This window comes from Ursus arctos, unplaced genomic scaffold (genome assembly GCF_023065955.2).
Source record: "Ursus arctos isolate Adak ecotype North America unplaced genomic scaffold, UrsArc2.0 scaffold_17, whole genome shotgun sequence".
Lineage (NCBI taxonomy): Eukaryota > Metazoa > Chordata > Mammalia > Carnivora > Ursidae > Ursus > Ursus arctos.
This window is the reverse complement of record NW_026622841.1, coordinates 58,211,184-58,234,437: the sequence shown is the minus strand read 5'-3', so window position 1 is coordinate 58,234,437 and position 23,254 is coordinate 58,211,184. Positions and strand designations below refer to the sequence as shown.

The following is a 23,254-nucleotide window of genomic DNA, read 5'->3' as shown; positions in this document are numbered from 1 at the left end:
GGGAAATTTATAGCACTAAACGCGAATATTGGAAAAGAATAAAAGTCTCAAATCAATCATCTAAGGGGTCGCCTCAAAAGCCCAGAAAAAGAAAACAACAATCAATCCAAAACAAGTGTAAGGAAGGAAATAATAAAGGCGGAACTCAATGAAATAGAAAAATGGAAAATCAGTAGAGAAAATCAATAAAACAAAGAGCTGGTTCTTTAAAAAGATCAGTGAAACTGACAAACTTCTAGCAAAACAAGGAAAACGTGGAGAAGATGTAGCAGGATAGCTAGAAGTGGGGCATCCTATGTGATCGGGTGGTGGTGAATATCTGCCCTTCTCCAGCTGGTCCTGAGTTGGACGGACCTCCAAAACAGTATGCTGAGTGAGAGGAGGCAGTGTGATTCCCTTTATATGAAATGAACAGAATAGGAAACCCACAGAGACAGAAAGCCGGCTACCAGGGGCTGGGGGAGGGGAGAGGGGTGAGTAACCGCTTAGTGGGTATGTGGTTTCCTTTTGGGGTGATGACGAGGTTTGGAAACTAGGCAGAGGTGCTGGTTACACAACACTGTGAATGTACTAGATGCCACTTAATGGTTCATTTTAAAAGAGTGAATTATATGGCGTGTGAATTAATCTCAGTAAAGCTATTATTTAAATTTAAATTGATAAAAAACTAAAGGCCAAATTTAACTTCCGATACATATGTGTATGTATGTATATGTGTATACGTGTGTACACATACATATATACGTGTGTGTGTATATGTATAGATTCAACATACAGATGAGGTTTTGCATATTTCATCGCTTCTATCTGGGGAGTCAATTTAGAAAACGCCTAGATGGAGAAAGGCTCCCCAGCTTCAAGACAGGACACGTGGTTGGAGCCCCAGCTGCAGAGTTTAGGTATTGGTGACAGGAGCCGGTTGGGCACTGTGCCTCACTGCACAGAGGTAGGTGGCCGAGTCGCTGGGCTGAGAAGCTGCAATGTACGGAACACTCTGTCTTGTCGATGTATCCAAGGAGACTTTAATTCTTCCACTTGTTTGTTCTCTCTGATTTGACTGAATTAGCAGCAGGAATGTGAGCCCTTGCCCAGGGTCCTGCCTAAACCACTGAAGGGAATAAAGAGCGCCATCCGCGTAACTGCAGTTGACAACCACGCTGTCCCACTCGTGGACATTCAGAGCTTCAGGACTCTGCTTCACCTCCTGTTGACTGCTCACCCCTGTCCAGAAAGAGAACACGACAGACAGACTGGTTAGTGGCTATCTCTTCTTTGGAAATTACTTCTGATTTTGCTTTTCAATCTACGCAAAACATCACACTGGTACAACTCCCTAACTTTCTTTCTCTTCCCCAAGGAGAAATGCCCTGGGGTCTGTCTGTTCTTTGCCCATTTCCAAATCCCTTTTACTCACAGTCTAGTTGTAACCAAAGGATGAGCAAGCCCAGGGATTTGTCCATTCTTTCTGCCACTTAGAGTCACTGAGAACTTGTTCTTGTGTCTGAAATACTGACAAGGGCTCACAAGATAAAGAATCTGCTTTGCTACCGCATGTGTTCAAACATCTACGGGAAACAGCATCAGCCCAGCCAATCAAAGAAAGTTCACACGCTCACACGCAGCACACATGCGCGCAGGTACTCCTGCCGCCCCACACATACTGATTTGCAAAGAGTAGGAGGTAGAAATGGAAACACTGCCATCTGAGGACCCACCCCAGCATTGCCAGAGAAATACTTCTCTCTCCTCCTGAATGACAACAAAGTTTTAAATACCGAGTGTGTAGACTGCAACATATCCATGCATAGAGAAAAATGTAGAGTACAAATGCTTATATCAGAAAAGAAATCTAAGTTTTTACTATCCAGCTGCTTTCTTCAATTCCTAGAACTGCTGCCTCCTCTTGTCACTCAGCCCTAAAGTGCTGGCTTTCCTCAGCTCACACCTTCTTGAAAAGTCCCTTTATATCATTTCTCGCCCATCAGGTAAGAGGTAAGAGAACAGACACACCAGCTGAGTCACTGCCCCTCGCTTGGCGGCTGTCATGCTGGGAAACTCCAGGCCTCTAGTCAGCCGGTGAGATGGTAGCTTCTTGGCTGACACCCCTCCCTGGTTTAGTGATGTCCCTGGAGCCAGGGTAAACACGTGACAGAGGCATCCACTTTCAACCCAGGGGGTCTCTTGAGAGCATTTATGAATTTTAAACTCCAAGAGGGTGAGTCTGAAGGAGGAAAATAAGAACCTTAAGGACAGCATCTTCCCAGAAGACTTTTCTTACTATGTTTTCACAACCCAAGAGAAAGAATATACCTTTTCAGTAACCTGATGGTCTGGGGGACCTCAGATTTTTCTTTACGTTCAGGAAACCACCAAGTACGATACATGAGAGGACCGAGAAAGCCCATCTAAATGACAAGAACAAGCAAACGAGACTCAGATGCAGAAAGCGACTGCTCCAAGTGACTGGAGAGGTGAAGGTCAGAGCCAAGTTCTCCGATTCTCTGGTCTCCTAAAATACCTCCAGGGGTCATGCATCTCTAGGAGGGCATTTAGAGACTTCACGTGTTGGTATAAAGAAAACCAGAAACCTGGAATTGCACCCCCTTTTATATTCCACAAACCCTGCTCAAAACCCGCCTTCCCCATTCTCTGCGTGTGTGTTTCACGGTCACGCACAGTTGACCTACAGAGGAGGACAGAAAGGAGGGAGAGAGGAAAGGCTCTTGTAGGAAAGGAGAGAGTGACCTTGAAAACTTGTTCCTGTTATCTTCCCAAATTTAAGAAAATTGAAATAGATTGAGTAAAATAATTTCCTTCCCACCCTCCCCCCAAAATTCTACTTTTCTCTATCACTACAAAAAATTGACAAAAATAGATTATTTATGCTTGAAAACGGCATAGCCACTTCCTGTCTTCCTCTGTCATCCTATTTTGAGTGGAAAGAAAACCTTTCATAATGGATTGGGACAAGGCCAGGAATCACCGAATGTTGGAAGCTGTGCACAGACTGTTCTGCTTATAATGAAGAGAACAAAATATATCATTTGTCACAGTTCTGCAAAACCTCAATATTGAATGCTAGCCAAACAGCCCCTTCCGCAACTGATCAGGGATGCTATTGACAATAGAGCATCCATCCCCCTCTTGTGACTAGACACAGGAAGGCCTTCTTTCCCTCCCCGGGCGAGTCCGCAAACCTGCTTTAGGAAAGCTGCTTTACATGGAGGAGAATCGCTGAGATGTGTTTATGGTGTTAAAGAAAGGATGTCAATTTTGGTCATTCGTGGTTTCAGAATGATCACCATGTGGGACAGGACAAGTTTTGCAATATTAAGAGTTTTTGCTTGTTTTTCATTGTTAAAAAAACCACATGATCTTTCTTTCCTTCAGGCAGTGGGGTAATTGTTGGCTCATCACTTCAAGGGTAGAATGTACAGCTGGAAAAAGAAAATACAGCTGATTTTCCTGCCATTTTATTTCAAAAGTTTCAGCCCTAAAGGCAAATGAAAGGATCTGACATCACCTACAAATTTAGGGGATCATACGATGATATAATGCAAGTTTACCTACCAAGACAAAATCAACATTTTCTAGGTGGAGCAAAGTGGGGAGGAAAGAGTATCAAAAACAAACAAAGAGGCTTAAAGTATTGATGGTGCTTTGGAGGGACGCTGGACCTTATTCCCTTAAAGACATCATGGAAACAAAACGGCAAAACCTCTGGGCCATTTTCAGTTATTAAACAAATCTCAGTGCCGCCCTGTTTATATCTTCCATTGATTGCCATCTCTCCTTGGCTCTCTGAACTTGAGTCTTGACCTGTGGCTGGTGGATGCTTAAGGCTTCTTGGTCCCTAGTGAGGTCAGCTTGGCTGCTCTGTTCACCTCCTTCTCTGTTTTCCTAGATGGTCTCTGTGGGATGGGCTTCCCCAAGAGAGAGCACCAGGGGACCTGGAGGGACCTCCTCAAGGCTGGCTTCTCCCCTCCTGGCTGGTCCCTTCCCAGAGGTCCCCACTCCAGGACATTCTCCTCAGCTTCTGGCTCTCTCTTCTCTCCTGCCTGGAACACTGGCGGGACAGCTCAGGCCCTGCTGCCTTCAGAGGAGCCACTTGCCCAGAGAACCCTCACTCTTCCTCACCATGCCTAATGGAGAAACCCAGGCAGCCGGTTGCCACTCCTCCCCACTCCACCATCTTTCTCCAATTTCCTTGTCTTCTGTTTAAGCAGGTGTAAAAAGAGATCACAATCTGCTTCAGAAGCAGATATCCAAAGACAGAATGCCATGCAATTTTCCTTTTTATTCAGGTGACTTTATCTTTAAAAATCATTTGCGGGGAGGATATTGACTTCTCAGGTGGCTTTTGGGGAAAGGGGAACACTTTTTTCTTCTCTTGGCTCCTCCCATTCTGCACATCAGCTAAGGGGGTGAAGATTGGAGGTTGGGGGATATAGAGCCTGTTTGCTCACTTTTTCATAAATCCTAGAGGGAGTGTCTGACTGTGAGCCTTTCTTAATGGAAAATGGTGGATGCTTAAGGCTTCTTGGTCCCTAGTTTTGGGCCCTGGTTGCCAAATTTGTGACAATGGAAAATGCCCTGCAGTACATCCTAGTCATCTAACTGGAAAAAGAATATTTAATTCTATGGGTGATTATTTTATTTTTTTAGGTTTTATTTATTTTAGAGAGAGAGAGTGCAAGTAAGGGGAGGGGCATAAGGAGAGGGGAAGGGCAGAGGGAGAGGGAGGGAGAGAATCTCAAGCAGACTCTGTGCTGAATGGAGCCCCGTGTGGGGCTTTATTTCACCATTCTGAGATCACGACTTGAGCCTAAACCAAGAGTCTGAGGTTTAACCAACTGTGCCAGCCAGGCATCCCTAGATGATTCTAAATAAAAGTTTCTAATTCTTCAAAAAACAACATGAAAATATGTACACCTACAGTCCCATAACTACACATTACATAATATAAAACTATATCTCATAATTATATATTCTATAATATATATCCCATAATTATATATTATATAAATATATAGCTCTATAAATATGATATGGATTATAAATATACAAATGAATATATGTTATATATTCCAACAATATTAGGAATATTAAGAATGTTCCATTAATATTAGGTAAGTTTGGGGGACAAGATTAAGTAATAGACTTCATAGTAACCAAAATTCACCATAAATATTGGAAAAGGAAAGCCTGACTATAAGGATGTGGCAGAAGATTAAACATGGTCATAAATGGTTACGAGTCATCTTGTGGTCTCTACTGGAAATTATTAGGAGAATTCTGAAGGCAGAGAGTAGAGAACTATGGCGCTATATTCTGCAGCAAGCAGATCTGTACCAGTGTTGTAACCAGCTTTCTTCAATATGAAGTTAAGATGTTGGGGTGCCTGGGTGGCTCAGTCATTAAGCGTCTGCCTTCGGCTCAGGGTGTGATCCCGGCGTTCCAGGATCGAGTCCCACATCGGGCTCCTCTGCTGGGAGCCTGCTTCTTCCTTTCCCACTCCCCCTGCCTGTGTTCCTTCTCTCGCTGGCCGTCTCTCTCTCTCTGTCAAATAAATAAATAAATAAAATCTTTAAAAAAAAAAAAAAAGAAAGAAAGTCTTGATTCATACCAAGAATGTTTTTAAAAAGTCCTGAAATTTCCTATTGCATTTAAAATTTAGTATTTTCAGTCTACCACATGGAATTACTTTGACCTAACGAGTAAGTTTAGGGGCCAATTTTTTCAGGTGATTTCATGATTATGGAGATAGAAAATCCAAACAAATTCACAAACAATTAGAATTAACCACGAAACTTATCAAGTTCAGTGACTATAAGGTCAATATATAAAAACCAGCTCTATTTCTGTACACTAGCAACAATTGGAAAATAACATCTAAAAAATTGCAAGGGATCTCTATACATGGGTGTAAATCGACATAGGAAGTGCAAGATCACTAAAGTAAAAATTAAAGCAATTGCTTAGAGAAATGGAAGGTGACCTAAATAAATTGATAGTCTATATTGATGACATGAAACTCAAAATGGCTAAGATATGGATTCTTCCCAAAATGATCTCATAGATGTAATGAAAAATCAATAAAAATTGCAACAGAAATTTTGTGGACATTGAAAAGGATTTAGAATTTAGGAATCAGTTCTAAAGTTTGTGTGGAATTGGAAAGGACCTACAGTAGATAAAATAATATGGAGAAGAAGAAAGATGAAGGAAAAACACAGTGAGTTTCAAATCTTACTATAAAACTACATTAATAAACACATTAGCTTACAGGTGGAATGATGGTAGTGCAGAATAGACCTACATATGTGTGGTCACTTGATATGTGACAAAAATGCTTCTGCAATTCTAGGAAAGAAAGGATGATCCTTTCACTTAATGGTTATGAAGCAATTGGAACCTTGACACCTATTGCATATTATCACAAATATTGGCATGAGGTGGAATAGGGTCCTAAATAAAAAACAAAACCGTCCATGGCTTGAAGTAGGCAAAGATTTTCAACAGGACACACACACAAAAAATATTAATCAATACAGGAAAAAATGATTAGCTGGACTTTATTAAAACTAGGAACTTCTCTACATCGAAGGACATCATTATGAAATTGAACAGCCAAGCAATGGATTAGGAGATAATTCACAGTACAAAATTTTAAATTTTGCCCATAGCCAGAATATATAAAGAATGCATGCATGTCGATAATAAACATATAAATGGGCAAAAAGACTTGAACAGATACTGGACGCAAGAGAATTTCCAGATGGCTAATGAGCATATGAAAAGGTGTTCAGCATTATTATTCCTCAGGAAAAACAAATTAAAACCATAATTTTATGGGATACCACTATACATTACCAGAATGGCTTAAGTTAAAAACAAAACAAAACCTCATACCACTTTTTGGTGAGAATATGGAGTAACTGGAACTTTCATACGTTGCTCATAAGATTTTGAGTTGGTTCAATCCTTTAGAAAAATGTGTACCAACAGCCACTAAAGCTAAATATATGCCTACTCTATGACCCAATAAATCCATTCCAGGACTGGAGTATGTGGAGTAGTGGGGCCCAAAAAGGGTGCTATTTGATTTTGTAAATATATGAAGTATGATCTTGGTAAAAAAGAACACTTATTTTTAAAAAGAAGGGAAGAGAGACCGCTGAGAATTTCAGACAAGATGAGGACTGGATAGGGGTGCCTGGGTGGCTCAGTCGTTAAGCGTCTGCCTTCAGCTCAGGTCATGATCCCACGGTACTGGGATCGAGCCCTGTGTTGGGCTCTCTGCTCAGCAAGAAGCCTGCTTCTCCCTCTCCCTCTGCTTGTGTTCCCTCTCTCCCTGTGTCTCTCTCTGTCAAATAAATAAAATCTTAAAAAAAAAAAAAGATGAGGACCGGATAAAGTAACCATCCATTGGTTTTATCAACACCAAAGCCAGGGGAGTGAAGGCAAAAGATTCTGTTGGAGTGACGCTAACAGAGGCCAGACTCCGGTGGAGGTGAAGATTGGGTGTTGAGGAAATGGACACAGTGCGTATGGATAATTCTTTCCATTAATTTCATGATTAAGGAGAAGGGAATGTAGAAATATGGCTGGTGGAGATGTGGGCTTCAAGAAGACTGTATTAAAATGGGAAAGATTCACTTAATAGAGATGAGACCAGATTACTATAAGAGAATGGAAAACACTTAAAAAAAAAAATTCTGGGAAGAGTGTGTATTCCTGGTCAGTCTCTTTTCAAGTGACCCCAAACAAGAACCCGAGGCTGTCTATAGCACAGCTATGCCTTCTGTATCCATGGGATGGAAGCTCTGGGCTGTGAGGAAGAGCAGACTGATGCAGGAACACGAAAAGGGGACTGTCCAGGAGACCAGGACAGAATGAGCAGTAATCTGTGCCATCTAGCTGTGTCACAAGATTTTTTTTTTAAAGATTTTATTTATTTATTCGACAGAGATAGAGACAGCCAGCGAGAGAGGGAACACAAGCAGGGGGAGTGGGAGAGGAAGAAGCAGGCTCATAGCGGAGGAGCCTGATGTGGGGCTCGATCCCAGAACGCCAGGATCACGCCCTGAGCCGAAGGCAGACGCTTAACTGCTGTGCCACCCAGGCGCCCCAAGATTTTATTCTCCATAAGGCCATTTGGAAAGAGGCTCTGAATGCTAAGTAAGTACTTCTTCGAGGAGGAGAAACAACAGAGGTTCCCTTACTCCAGCGTGCAGCTGCAGGGTTCGGGGACAGGCTGGGGCCGTCTGGGAGCACTGTGTCTCCACAGCACAGAAGTAAGTGGCTGAGTCTTGAGGTTTAGAGGCTTCGATGTGCAGAGAACTTCCCTTATTTAATAGTGTGGCTGTTAGTCTTTCTTTCTGCTTCTCAGCACCAACTGAATACAGGAGGAGGAGCAATTCCAGGCCTTGCCCAGGATCCTGCCTATACCACTGTAGCCCGTTAAAGGAGCTGACCGTGTAAGTGCGGTTAAGGCTGACACGGTCTCCCTCCTGAAGTCTCAGGGTCTGAGGACTCTGCTCCACGTGGTCTTCTCCACTCAACCGTGTTGAGGAAAACAAAATCGGAAATTTTACAAAGCCTTTGGTTACAGCAGTTTTGAAAAATTCCGACAAGAAAACCCCAGGGTGAGCTGACACGGAACCCCTATCTCTTCTCCCCAGCTTTGAATAAATGTGTCCTTTATTTGGTGGTTCTCCTCTCTTAACCTCCAACTTACAGCCAAGCTGGAGCCACAGAACTATGAATGCACATTCCAGCATGTTCTCCATCCTGACGTCTGAGTCTTGGTACAATTTGTAACGATTCCAAATCTCTGAGGCTCTGTCCCTGGGTCTTGGCTCTTGTTCTCTGATGCAGGAGAGAGCCTTTCTGTTAGGGGCTCAGCCAGTCAAAAGTAATTTTCATGCTTTTGATGTTTATAAAATTCAAGGAAGAAGAGGAATGGCATCACTGCCACCTCCTGGTCAACAGCACAGTCTCACAGCACTCACTTCATGTAGCCTCCAAATAAAAGATTGAGGGAAGGACATTTTGCTTTTGGTGAGCTTAGTATCTATGAAGTTCAAAGTCATAGTCAGAAAAGCCTGCTCTTATTTACACATTTAATTGTTTCATTGTTCCTTGAATGGCCTTTAAACTACTACCAGAGGCTATAAAGGAGTTGGACCCAAGTGTAGGTGTAATGGATTGTGTTTCTCTGTATAATACGCAAGAATCTCATCAGGTGACACCTTGAAAGGACTAGAGTTCAAAAAGAGGGAAATCAAACAGGGCGTGGCTACATCTGGAAACCTCATTGATTGGAAATAGGGACTATAAGAAATCCACTTCTTCAAATAGTTTTATGCCTGGCTGCGGGGATCAGGTATGACCAAAACTCAGGGTTGCAAACTTGAGAGTTATAGGAGGGAGAGAAGAGCACAACAGAGGGAGAAAAGACCTCTCCATTTCTAGACCTCAAAGGAATCAGAAAGTCACTGCATGTGTGTTGGGAGAGGGTAACTATTATCCATGCAAATCACAAACATTTTACATAAGTAAATGACATACAGTAAAAGTAAGTGGTCCTGAGGCTCCTGGGTGGCTCAATAGGTTGGGCATCTGCCTTCAGCTCAAGTCATGATCCCAGCATCCTGGGATCCAGCCCTGTTTTGGGCTCCCTGCCCAGCGGGCAGCCTGCTTTTCCCTGCTTTTCTGAATAATGGAGAAAGAGTAGTACATTCCTTTTAGAATTGCTGTATCATTTGAAATATGTATTGACATAGATTACATATATATTTATATGGTTATAAGTTAGAATAATGGCTAGGACATAGCAAATATACTTGATTAATATTAGCTGTTATGGTGCAATTTTCTTTTAGAGACTTAATCTACTTATTCATTTTCAAAAGCTCTTTATATAGTAAAGTTACATTTTCCCTGTTTTTGAATATTTTTATTCCATTTTGGCATTTGATTTTGATGATGTTTTTGCCATGTAGAAATGTTTGCTTTGATGTGCTCTTATTTATTTTTTATTTATTGTTTATTTTGCCTGAAATTTGAAATTTGAGGCATGCTTAGAAAGTCTTGATTCAGGGGGGCCTGGGTGGCTCAGTCATTAAGCATCTGCCTTCGGCTCAGGGTGTGATCCCGGCATTCTGGGATCGAGCCCCACATCAGCTCCTCTGTTGGGAGCCTGCTTCTTCCTCTCCCACTCCCCCTGCTTGTGCTCCTTCTCTCGCTGGCTGTCTCTCTCTCTCTGTCAAATAAATGAATAAAATCTTAAAAAAGAAAGAAAGAAAGAAAGAAAGAAAGAAAGAAAGAAAGAAAGAAAGAAAGAAAGAAAGTCTTGATTCACACCAAGAATGTTTTTTAAAAAGTCCTGAAATTTCCTATTGTGTTTAAAATTTAGTATTTTTGGTCTACCATGTGGAATTACTTTGACCTAAGGAGTAAGTTTAGGGGCCAATTTTTTCAGGTGGCTAGACAACTGCCCCAACATTATCTGCTGCTCCATTGCTTTCTCCCTGACAAGCATTACTTTTGTGGTATGGTAATTTCTTATTTGTAATTTCTTTCTATTTTTGTCTTCTCTTTTCTCTTCCATAGTCTCTCTAGTTCTACATTTGCTAATATTATTTTTAATTATTCCAACTTTATAATATTATTTGATGTATGATAGAGTTTTGGGTCCAACCCATCCCCATTATTCTTCTATTTCAAACTTGAATCTGATTTTCTGTGTATTTCATCTTCACTGAGTTTTAGAAGCAGCATGTGGTTTTAAATAAATACGTAAAAATTTCAAAGCAATGTTCTAGACAGTATCGCATTACTACAAAAAATAAGAGCTATTGAATTTAGAGGGTAACTAATAATATTTCAATACTAATATTGAAATTAGTAACACAGGCTAGGATATCTATGGCAAAACTAGTATTGCTTAATTGTTTGATTCTATGACACTCCATTGGATTTTGTCATTGAAGATGCATTATCTTGCTGAGTTAACCACCATTTGTATGAGTTCTCTTCAGAGTTGTCCAAATAGCATGCTTTGCACCCCAGGGGAAAAAAAAAAATCAGCTCTCAGATGCACTGCTCTGATGTCACTCCATCCATCCTCTCACTCGGTAACCAGAAAATATGAGCTACACAGAACTTGTAGTACTAACAGTACAATGTTCATTTTTTTTGTCTTTTTCTTTGAGAGTTGGATAATTTCTTAGTGATCTAAAAATCATCGCACTAACTTGTATACAATTTATCATCTACTGATATGATTTATTTTAGCCACGATTAGCAAACTCTGGCTCTTAAAAATCATATGTAAAAGGCAGTTTTTCTCTGTCACTGATTGTGTGTACCTCAGAAAGAAAGTGAAAAGATAACTGCTAGATTAGTGCGGGAGCCGTGTGTGGGATTGTAGCTACGAGAACCGGGGAGCTGAATATGTGATGCATAACAGAGCCAAAGGAGGTGATTCACAGTTGTGAGTTCCATGGGAATTCTGTTAAAAATTTTAAAATATTTTAAATGTTTGGGGGCACCTGGGTGGCTCAGTGGGTTAACTGTCCAATTCTTGGTTTTGGCTCAGGGCATGATCTCAGGGCCATGGGACTGAGCCTTGTCTCGAGCTCTGTCCTCAGCTGGGAGTCTGCTTGAGATTCTCTCTCTCCCTCTTCCTCTGCCCCTCCCCCCACTTATGTGCGACTGCGCTCTCTAAAATAAATAAGTAAATAAATACAATCTTTAAAAAATATTTTAAAATTTAAATGATTATAGATTCACGGAAGCTTCAAAACACATACAGGGAGGTCACATGTACTCTTCACGCAGTCTGCTCCAGTGATATCTAAACCAGGAAATTAACCCTGGGACAGTCCACAGAGCTTATTTAGATTTCCACAATGTTGCATGCACTCATTTGAGTGTGTGTGTGTGTAGTTCTGTGCAATTTTATATATGTACAGATACATGAATTCATGTCTTATATGTATAGATCCTTTGCCACAGTCCAGATGCACAATGATTTCCTACCCCAAGGCTTCCTCATGCTACCCGCTTTGTAGCATGATGTCATTAAGCTCTGACAATCACTAATCTGTTCTTCATCCCTACCATTTTATTTCATTAATGCTGTATAAATGGACTTGCATAGTCATAACTTTTTCAGATTGTTGTTTTTTTTCACTCCACATAAGTAATAAAAGTGTGAGATCTGTTCAAGTTATTGTGTATATCCAACCTGATGGTTCCTTTTTATTTCTGAGTAGTATTCCATGGTATGGCTATGCCACAGTTTGCTTAATCAGTCACCCATTGAAGGACATTTGGGTTGTTTCCAAATTTTGGTTGTTATGAATAAAGCTGCTGTGAATATTCATGTACAGGGTTTTTTGTGAAGATAAGCTTTCATTTCTCTCGGGTAAGTGCCCAAGTGTGTAATCGCTGGATCATATGGTAAGGCATATTTAGTTTCTAAGAAACCACGAAACTATTTTCCAGAGTGCCTTACCATTTTACATCCTGCTAGCAATTTATAAATGATCCAGTTTCCCCACATGTTTGCCAGTATTTGGGGTTATTACTATTTTTTATTTTAGCCATTGTGGTAGATGTGCAGTGATATTTCATTGTGGTTGTAATTTGCATTTTTCTGATGACTAATCATGTTGAACATCTTTTCATGTGCTTATTTGCAATCTGTGTATCCTCTTTGGTGAAATAATCTATTCAACTCTTTAGTCCATTTTCTAATTGTGGTTTTGTTTTTGTTTTCTTTTACTGTTGAGATGTAAGGATTCTTTATATATTCTAGATACAAGCCCTGTGCCAGATACGTGGTGTGTAAATGTCTACCCCTAGTCTGCAGCTTATCTCTTCATCTTCTTTACAGGGTCTTTTGCAGATGATAAGTTTTTAATTTTGATGTAGTCCAGTATATGTATGTGTGTGTGTGTGTGTGTGTGTGTGTTGTGTGTGTGTATCTGTGTGTGTGTGATACTTTCAGTGTCAAATCTAAGAACATTGTGTCAAATCTAGCTCCAGGTCCTGAGACTTTCTCCTATGTTTTCTTCTAAAAGTTTCATAGTTTTATATTTTGCATTTAAGCCCATGATCTATTTAGAGCTAACTTTTCATAATTTTTTTAAAGATTCTTTTAAAAAGAGGAATGTGTCCTTATCTTTGTCTTAAGCTTTATGTGTTTGCTGTGATCATGTAACTAGGTCAAAGCAGCATAACCAAAATGTAAGTTGAAGACTTCTCACAGAGAAGTGAGTCTGCAAATTTCCTTTTTTATACTTACCATGATTTCCCCAACTAAAAGGTAAATTTAAAAATATGATTTCCAAACCAAACCCTTCTCAACTCGTCAGCCTTTGAAATGTTTTCTAGTATAAATTTGCCAAGTGGTTACATCTATGTTATGACAAAGGATAACTGTAATATTTCCTAACATTCACATTCTTTTAAATTTTAAAAATCTCTGAGAAAAATACCCATCTGTCATCTTTAAATCTGAACTTTAAGCTGAACTAAAAGTGAGATTCTCCTTCCTTGTCTATAACTTCTTTCCTGATAATTGAGCATATGTTTCTTGAAGAAAAGAATGTTCTCTACAGATTGTCCCAAGAATGAAAAACCCCTCTTCTTATTATTACTTTTCGCTAAAACCACATGCTTTTATCTGCTTTTTCCCACTGACACATTTCCAAGGTCAGATAGCTCCATTCCTCCAGGATGTAGTGATGTTTCTTCCTACCATCCCAGGGACAGGGATGATTTTGTTCTCTCATGAGAGGATTTTGAAAAGACCAATATTACAATTGAGGATAATAGTTTCTTAAAAGTTTTATTGAGGGCTAATAATCCAGGAGCTTTAAAGTATTCTTGATTGAAATAATTCAGCCCTTGGAATCAGAATCAGGAAATTAGAAAAACAGGCTCATTTTCCTTAAGTCTTACATTAGGACTTCCAATGATAGGAATGTCTACCCTAAAGCTAAGTAAATCAACTAGGTCACTAGACTTGAAAGAAAAATGTACAATGAAGGAGAGCATGCCATGGCAATGGTAAAGACAAATGACAATAGATAGTTTGACCCAATCCAATTATACACAAGGACTATCTAGTGTATGGAGAGCACCTATTGTATAAAGGTCATTTCATTTGTGTTCTAGAAATTAGGATGAAATTGAAAAATATGGGGACACAAAGAGAACTGAGTTAGCTGTGATTTCCTTCACCCACCCCCTGCCATCCCATAGTTTTATAGGACTCATATCTCCAGCCATAATAAATATTTGAGGTTCAAATCCTAAGATAAAAACCCTGGAGATCAAACCAGAGAAGAGATAAAACAGAGGGATGTCATCATTAGCCTAAACCAAGAAGAATCAGCATACATATCTGAGAGACATCCAGTCCACAAGAAACTGAATCAGACATACACCTTTCTCCCCATCATTCATGGGATAAAGATGCCTCCATCTATGCCAGCAAGATAGAGACCATTTAAGTTGCAAACCTGGAAATAGTGTATATGAGAAAAATCTGTAGGTACAGAAAGGGAATTTATGGCAAACAGAAGGAGTGTTCTCATGGTCATAGAAATGGGCAAATACAGGAAATAATTAATCCATACTTATCTAAAGGCATCCAAAGGATAGAAGCTCAGTATCTGTTGATGTTATCAATTTATTCTTCTTCAACCAGCAAATAGTTAATATGCAACCACTATGTGCCAAGTATTGTGTCACATGTAATACATACAGGTTTCCTTACCCTATGGAGCTCACAGTTACAGGAATTTTTAAAAATATATACATAAATATAGATATAGACATAAATACGTCTATATTAATTACAATGTTTCTTCGTCTTTGGAGAGAGCTCTCAATACATGAGAACATGTATAGAGAGACCACAACACAGGCTTAGGGACACATGCCAAGCATATATAAAACCCAGCTATTAAATTTTTCTTAGTCTATTATCCAGATATATGGGATATATGAAAAAAAACCTAAGAATTCTCTAAAGAGTTGGAGAGAATGGACTGAATCTGTGGCATTGCGTTATTTCCAGTCTTCCTCCAGCTACATGAGGGGAGAATCAAGAGTTTGCTCAGAGAGCCTGAAATGCATGTCATGGAGTTTGGAGGATTTAGAGGGTCACGCAAGGTTGTACGACAACTTCTCTCACTTTACTATGTTTATGTCCAGGATGCTGACTGTTCTGTCATTTTTACCTGTGTATGTACCTGACAGCTGGTGATATCCTTTTTTTAATTGAGTGTAAAGTAAGAGAAAGTAAATGGTGAGGCCTGGTACAGAGGTATACATATGGGAGTCTTAGAGGCGTGAATAAAATGTCATATTAGAGAGAGAGAATAACATAAGGAGAGGAGGTGTCCCAGGGCTAACCCTTGAGGACTTCCAACAGCTAGTGATTGGAAGGGAGATGAGAGTGTGCACAGGAGTCAAAGTGGTTCATCAGAGAAAAGGAGGAGAGAGTTTTAAGAGTAAGTGGTCATAAGAGTAAGTGGTCACAACTCATGTGTCAAAAGTTTCTGAGAGGTCCGCTATGATAAGTACTGAAAATTTCTATTGATCTACAACATAGAAATCATTCATACTCTTTCCGATGGCTTCACTACTGGAGGAATTAAAGCCAGATCTATCTAGACCCTTTAATCCAGAAATTCCAACATATATGCCCCAAAGCAGTATGTAATTATGTTCACCAAAGAACACCATAAGGCTATTCATATGACACTGTGGATAACAGCCAAGGACTAGAAGAATCCAAATAACCATTTCAGTAGGTGGCTAACCTGTAGTATACTCACAATACAGCCGTGAAAGGAACTAAACCGTATGCAACACAGCTGAATCTCAGAAATAGAATATTAAGAGAAGGATCCAGATAGGATAGAAAAAATACAAAGTTCAAAACCAGGCAAAACGGATCTATGGGATTGTGGTTTCCCTGGAAGAGCAGCAGTGACCAGAAGAGGACATAAGGAGGGGGGCGCTCTGCAGAGCAGAAGTACATCCATGACAGAGCAGCAGACTCAGCTTCGGGCTGTGGAAAATGCTAAATCCTTCAAACGAAGCTTCCCAGAGTCGCTTTTACAACACCAGGACAGATTTGGACACTGGATGACCCCCTTTGGCACTACGGGTTGAAACAGAGAAGCCATTTAGATTTGGGGTCTTCCATTGTAATGTAATCATAACCAACAACTTTTTTTTTAATCTTTTGCTAAATGATCTACCGCAAAGTAAAGAAATGAAGATAAAAATGCTTTTGTTGAATGACACGGTTTGATATGTTCTTCGAGCCAGAGAAATCGCATTTTCCTTCGAGTGAAGCGTCCACCTTAGAACCCCCGCCAGGCGCAGCCCTGCTTCTTCCTTCCTCTGTGCCACCCTCCCAGGTGTTCAGGGCTGGGGGTGCCTCCTGAGGAGATCTGAGGTTTTTGTGGGGCTCCCACAGGTGCCGCATCACTGTGGTGTCTCTCAGAGCACAGAAATACACTGCTGAGTGCGCAGCTTGTAATGCCATGATGGTGAGGCTGATGGAACGGTCTGATTTCTGGAAATTCAAAGAAGACCGACCCTCTGTTGCATTCTGCTGGCTGTACGAGCCCTGACGAATAAGGAAGATCATTTCCCCGCTTGGTGGTTGTTTGTACTGGAATAAATAATAACTAGAACCGCTAGCTTCATATACACAATCCAAGGTCACAGCCTCATTCTCCAGCATAGAAATGGCAGGCTGGACTTGAGTCACCTTCTGCGTCATGCTGGATCTTGCAAAAAGAGAGAATTAGGCTGATTCTCCTGGTAGTATCCCTCGGGTTTTAAGGAACTCATGTAGGACAGAGAGTTCTGATTCCCCGACCCAGTATTCCCTCTCCTAAACCCCACCAGACAGTAAGAACTGCACCAGCCTCTAGCCCCGGACTCAGGACTCAGAGGAGCTTGAGTGTGTGTCCGTGGCCATCCTCACTGGCCTCACCAAGGCAGATGGAGGCTATGACTGCTCTCAGCAGGCTGGGGAGCAGCATGTTGGAAGCGTGTCCTCTAAGTGAAATGTGCTCTGCTGTGTCTCAAATTCGGGTCTAAATGCCTGCCCTGTGCCTCACAGGGCCCACACACCGTTACTGAGCTGTAGGAAGTCTCTGTGCCACAACAGGAAATGCAGTTTGCTCCCCGCGGGCTTGTATCGTGCCGTGCGTGGCTTGTTTATGTGGGGGGAGAGTCTACCTTGTTTATTTAGTCTCTTGGTAATTTAATTCACAACCATTATATCTGGACATGTATTATGAGGTATATTGAATTGTAGGACATCGATATTCAACCATCTGCCAAATTCAGCCAGTGCATCTACGATGGACTGGTAAGTTTCAAAGGAAATACATATCTTATGAATGAGGTGACTTCTGAGGACAAATAGTCATCCATCTTTTTGTACCGTGTGTGCTTTTTTTTTTTTTTTTGGTCTCCAGACAAAATCTACAGTAAAATATACTCAGAGATTTTTCTCCCAGACAAGAAGCTAAAACCATTCACTCTCAGTTGTCATGACTTTTCTTCCTACACTCCAAGGCATTGGTTTCTGAGGAAATTTCCACTGGATGAAGTTCCTTGTCTGTGTCATGCTACCACAGCTAGTTTCCTGATTGACAAAATTTGTCCAGCAGCACGTGCCTAACAGCAGTCAATAGGAAGTGTGTTAGAAAAATCTTGCTTTCGAATACTGCATCCGCCAGTCGAAATGAGGTCAAATTCACCAGACCATGCATTCTTCTTTTCTTACAGCAAAAATGGAGCCGTTCAAAAATTGCAACTGTCTCTTCAGCTCTCTGCTGCAGCTGTGCTGTGGCTCAGAGGTTTCACCAGAAGCAGTAGCTCGATGGCTTCGTGTTTTTGCAGCATGGAAGTTGGTGTCTGATTTGCTTGGCATCAATGAGCTGATTTATGACTGTGATTCAGGCAACTGCAGCTTTTAATCACCTATTTATTTTCTCTTCTAGAAGTGAATGTGTCTATTCAGTAACATCTAACATCCATGTTATATTATGAGAAAATAGAATTTTTTAGGAGTCTAGGATGGCCCAACTATCAGAAAAATGGTTGTCTCTAAGAGGAGGGGTTTGACTGGAAGGAGGCCCAGGGGGCCTTCTGAGGTGAAGGAAATGTTTTATATATTGTTTTGTTCCTTGGAGATATATATATATATATATATATATATATATATATATATATATATATATATATATAAAACTCTCCAGACACCCTGGACTGATCTATGCATTTCATTGTAGAAAAAAATCATAACTCAATAAAAAAAAGTGAACCACAGTAAAATAAAATGGGTACAGAGAAAATTAATTTGTCCAGCTTTCTGTAGGTGTTGCAGAAATTTATTCATATTTTTTAATTGTTACAGAACAGCTCTGGTCTGTCTGCTGTGATTACAGCGTACTCCCAACCCTTCCGACAACCACCCAAGACCAGGAAGCGACGAAGGCTAGCTGGCCATTAATATGCTGAAAGGCTAAATATATACAAATGAGATGATTATACAAAATAGAATACAGCTCTCAGAATAAAGATCTCCACAGCAACACATAATTATAGGAATAAATCTCACAAAGGTAAGATCATATAAAAGAAACCAGCTACGAGAGTGTATGCTAAATGATTCTGTTTGCATAGAGTACAAAAGCAGAGAAAACTATTCTGTGAGGTCACTGTCAGGATAGTGGTTACCGAGAGTGGTGGAGACAGGCGGCAGGTACAGGAGTGGCCTGGCATGTGGGTAATGCCCTGTTTTTCCATATTGGTGCTGGTTACCTGGGTGTTTCCAATAGGTGACAATTCTTCTAGCTCTGTAATTATTCAGATGCACATTTCTCCACGTATGGGTTATTTTATTTATTTTGTTCTTTTTTTTTAAGATTTTATTTATTTATTCAACAGAGATAGAGACAGCCAGCGAGAGAGGGAACACAAGCAGGAGGAGTGGGAGAGGAAAAAGCAGGCTCATAGCGGAGGAGCCTGATGTGGGGCTCGATCCCATAATGCCGGGATCACACCCTGTGCCGAAGGCAGACGCTTAACCGCTGTGCCACCCAGGCACCCCTATTTTGTTCTTTTTTATTGAAGTATAACTCATTTGCAAAACAATGTACAGTCCCTGTATGTTCATTTCAATGAGTCTGAAAATTTTATATACCCATGTGATCAGCACCCAAGCAAAATAGAGAACATTTACTTAACCCCAGGAAGTCCCCTTGTGACCCTCTCCAGGCAAGCCTTTCTCCCTGGAGGAAACTGCCTTTCTACTTTCCAAGCAAGCTTCGTTTTTTCTGTTCTTGAAGTTCATATAAATGGAATCATACAGCATTCAGGAGGAAGGTCTGGCTTCCGTCAGCAACTGCAGATTTTAGAGATCCATCCTGTTGTGTGTATCAGTCAGTGGTTCATTCCTTTCTATTGTAGTCATATTCCTTACATACCATTAATTGTCACCTATTCTCCTGTTGATGGACATTTGGGTTGTTTCCAGTTTATGGCGAATACGAATAAGCCCTCAACAAACATTTTTGTATGGGTCATTTGTTGGTCTGCGTTTTCACTCCCCTTCGGTAAATATCTATTTGTGGACTTGTTGGGCCATAGCTGTTCCCCAAAGCGATGGTACCAACTTGCCGTCTATCAGCAGTGCGTGGAAGGTCCAGTTGCTCCATATATTTGCCAATATTTGAGGTTGTCGCATGGTTTGTTTTTAGGCCTTCTAGTGGGGGTAAATAGCATCTGCATGTGAATTTAATTAGACTCTCCCTGATGATTAATAACACTGAGCATACTGTATGTTCTTATTCGTCACCCTATTTATGTACTTTATTATTATTGCGTTATCTTTTTATTGTTGATTTATGAGAGTTCTTTATATATTCTGGAAATAATTCTTTTCCAACTACTTCTTTCTGGAATACTTCTGTCTAGACTTTGGATGGCTTATTGCTTTTCTTACTATTGTTGTTTGATGAGTAGAAATTTTACATTTTGCTTGTGTCCTACTTCTCAAACTTTCTTTTATGGTTAGCATATTTTGTACCATGCCAAGAAGTCTCTGCCTGCTCTGAGGTCTCCAAGAGAGTCTCTGCTGTTTTGTGCTATTTTTAGGAGCAGCATTTGAGATTAAAATAAGCATCTTAATTTATCCTAACCTACTTTTAAATAATATTATTTCCCTTTAGGAAAAAAACGTGCTCTGATTGCATCTGAGTATGCTATAAGACCACAACACATTGTTTTTGTTGCTTTAAAGAAACAGCTTTTTTTTTTGTTGTTGTTAGAGAGAGAGAGAGAGCTGGGGGTAGGAAGAGGTGGAGGGAAAAGGAGAAAGAGAATCTTAAGCAAGTTACACGCCCAGCATGGAGCCCCACAAGGGGCTCGATCTCACCACCCTGAGACCACAATCCTGAGCCAAAATCAAGGGTTGAACGCTTAGCCGACTGAGTCACCCAAGCACCCCAGAAATTGTAGTATTTTTAAGTAAGTGAAGTTATTAAAATTACCAACAAAACTTAAAAAAATTACTTAGTTATCTACCCTTTCTGATATTCTTTGTTTCTTTTCGGGAATCTGTGTTTCCATGTGATATTATTTCCCTATAACATGAAGACCTTCAACATCTCTCAGCTGCAAGTCAGCTGGAGACGAATAATCTTTGATTTTGTCTCTCTGAAAATATATTTATTTTGTCTTTATTTTTAAGGTATATTTTTGCAAGTGAGAGATTTTAGGTGATCGTATTTTGATTCTTTCAACACTCAGAAAATGTTGTTTTATTGTCTTCTTGTTTCTACTGTTTTTGGCTTTCAGTCAGTTATCATTTGTATCTTTGTTCCTGCATGCGGGTAATGTGTCTGTCTTTCTCCTTTGACTGCTTTTTAAGATCTGATCTTTATTTAATTTTTTTTCCCAGAACTTTGGCTGTGATGTGCCTAGATGGGGCCCCCCTTGTATTTATCACACTTGGAATTCTCTGACCTTCTTTTATCTGTCCATTAACAACTTTCTTCAAATGTGAAATTTCTCAGCCATTATCTCTTTAAATATATTTTTTTGCTCTATTCTTTCCCTTCCTTGTGGGAATTTTTGATTATACACATGTTAGACCATTTGTTATGTCCCTCAGACCTCAAAAGTTTGTTCTATTTATTATTACTATTTTACCTCTTTATTCCAGTTGAGATAATTCTGTTGACCTGTCTTCAAGGTCACTGAAGGTCTTTTCCTCTTTTATCACCAAGTTTCTCTTTCACTCATTTGAATCACTTCCTTTTTTTATACATATTTCTAATCTCTCCTAAACTTCCACATCTTTGCATGTGTATTGTTTACATTTTCTATTAAATCCTTTGGCATTTTTACCATTATTTTATTTTATTTTATTTTATTTTATTTTATTTTATTTTATTTTATTTTATTTGTTTTTGAAGAGGGAGCAAGCATGAATGAGGGGAGGGACAAAGGGAGAGAGAGAATCTTTTTTTTTTTTTAGATTTTATTTATTTATTTGAGAGGGAGGACAAGCAGCAGAGAGAGAGAAGCAGACTGTGCATGCATCAGGGAACCCAATGTGGGGCTTAATCCCAGGACTCTGGGATCACGACCTGAGCGAAATCAAGAGTTGAACCACTTAACCAGCTGAGCCGCCCAGGCACCCCTACCATAATTATTTTTAAGTACATGTCTGGTCATTCCAACACCTGCGTCATCTTTTTGGGTTGGACGCTTAATCGACTGAGCCACCCAGGCGCCCCAGTATTTTCTTTTAGAAAGCCAGGTTTAGATGTTTAATATTCTTAGCCAGGTTCTCTTCATTCCAGAGGCATGTATATGGTATTTAGCTGCCTCCTGCTATGTTGCTTTATTAGAGAATTCAGGAATGTCAGTTAAGGGCTCTGTGTCTGTTGATTGGTTTGTTTAGTTTCCTTTGTAATTATTTGTGCTACTGAAACAAACCCAGCAGATCTAAAAGGGTCATTTCCATAGCTCGTTATTTCTCTATTTCTCTAGATTGGGTTTGCTTTATGCAGAGTATGATTGTGTTATAGTAAGAAGTCAAAACAGTGTTCCCTGCTCACATACATTTAAGGCATCAGGACTTTGTTATTGCAGACAGACAGCTGTGATATTTTCTTACATAGGTTCTGAGGGATAGTGTCTTTGATGTAATAACAATTACTATAACCAAATCAGTGAACACAAAAATGATTCTTCTTCTTCAGATGATAAATATTCACTTTGAATAGATTTTGTCACCAATTAAAATTGACTTTGGTTTAACTCTTACTAACATTAGGGTCTTGAGTAGAGTTATGCTGGCAAGGTTCTCTAGATAAGCTCAGAACCCAGCTGCTCTTAAACTACTCTGCATGTTCAGGAATCCCTAAGCTCAAGCATTCATTCTGGAAATTCACAGTTATCTATGATGTGCAAAACTCCATAAAAAGCATATAAACCAAAACAAGATACGATTCCTATCTCAAATTGGTTTCAGTTGGTGAGGATCAGATAAGTAGAACAAGTCCTATTTCCTGCCTGTACTCCCTGGAGCCCAGGCCCAGGCAGGTGGAACGAGGGATCAGACAGGAAATAGATAGCTGATGCATTTATCACTGGGTGAATAAAACCTGTTTGAATATCTTATTTCTAATGTTTAGATTTATTTTTGCTTTTCCATTTCCCTCTTCCTTTCTTAGGCCTGTTTATCACGATGTTCAACCTTCACTGCTCAGGTGTCTAATACCCAGTGTGAAGGAGTCCAGAATGTTAGGGAAGAAGGCAGTATTTACCTTCAGGGTTGGGTGTCTAAACATATGCCTAGATCCTTCTCCCTTCTCATCACATTAATTCTCTGACTTGCTTCCAGGAAGATTTAGTATTGTCTAGCCTTGGCATAAATAAAATTAAGTTTTTTATTGATATATCTTAAATTTTATAAAACTGGGTTTCAAAATCGAAAAGTTCTCCATTTTGCCTGAAAGTTGAATTATTTGAGAAATGATCTCTGAAATGTGATCATATGAAATTTATTTTATTGTGACTAAATTGAGGTTTTTGAAGCTCATTGCCACTACCTCTGCTGGCTTCCTTTGAAACTTTTGGTTTTTTTCAATTTACAGAGGCAAAATTAAGGCTGCCTGGCCTTAGA

General features: G+C 40.0%; 1 gene segment (V, D, J or C); it reads right to left on the bottom strand.

Moving 5' to 3' along the window:
• Positions 1 to 895: 895 nt before the first annotated feature.
• LOC130543950 (T cell receptor alpha variable 21-like) lies at positions 896 to 1,460 on the bottom strand. The segment is given in 2 exon segments: positions 896 to 1,221; positions 1,415 to 1,460. Coding segments are annotated over 2 exon segments (372 nt in total).
• Positions 1,461 to 23,254: the final 21,794 nt, after the last annotated feature.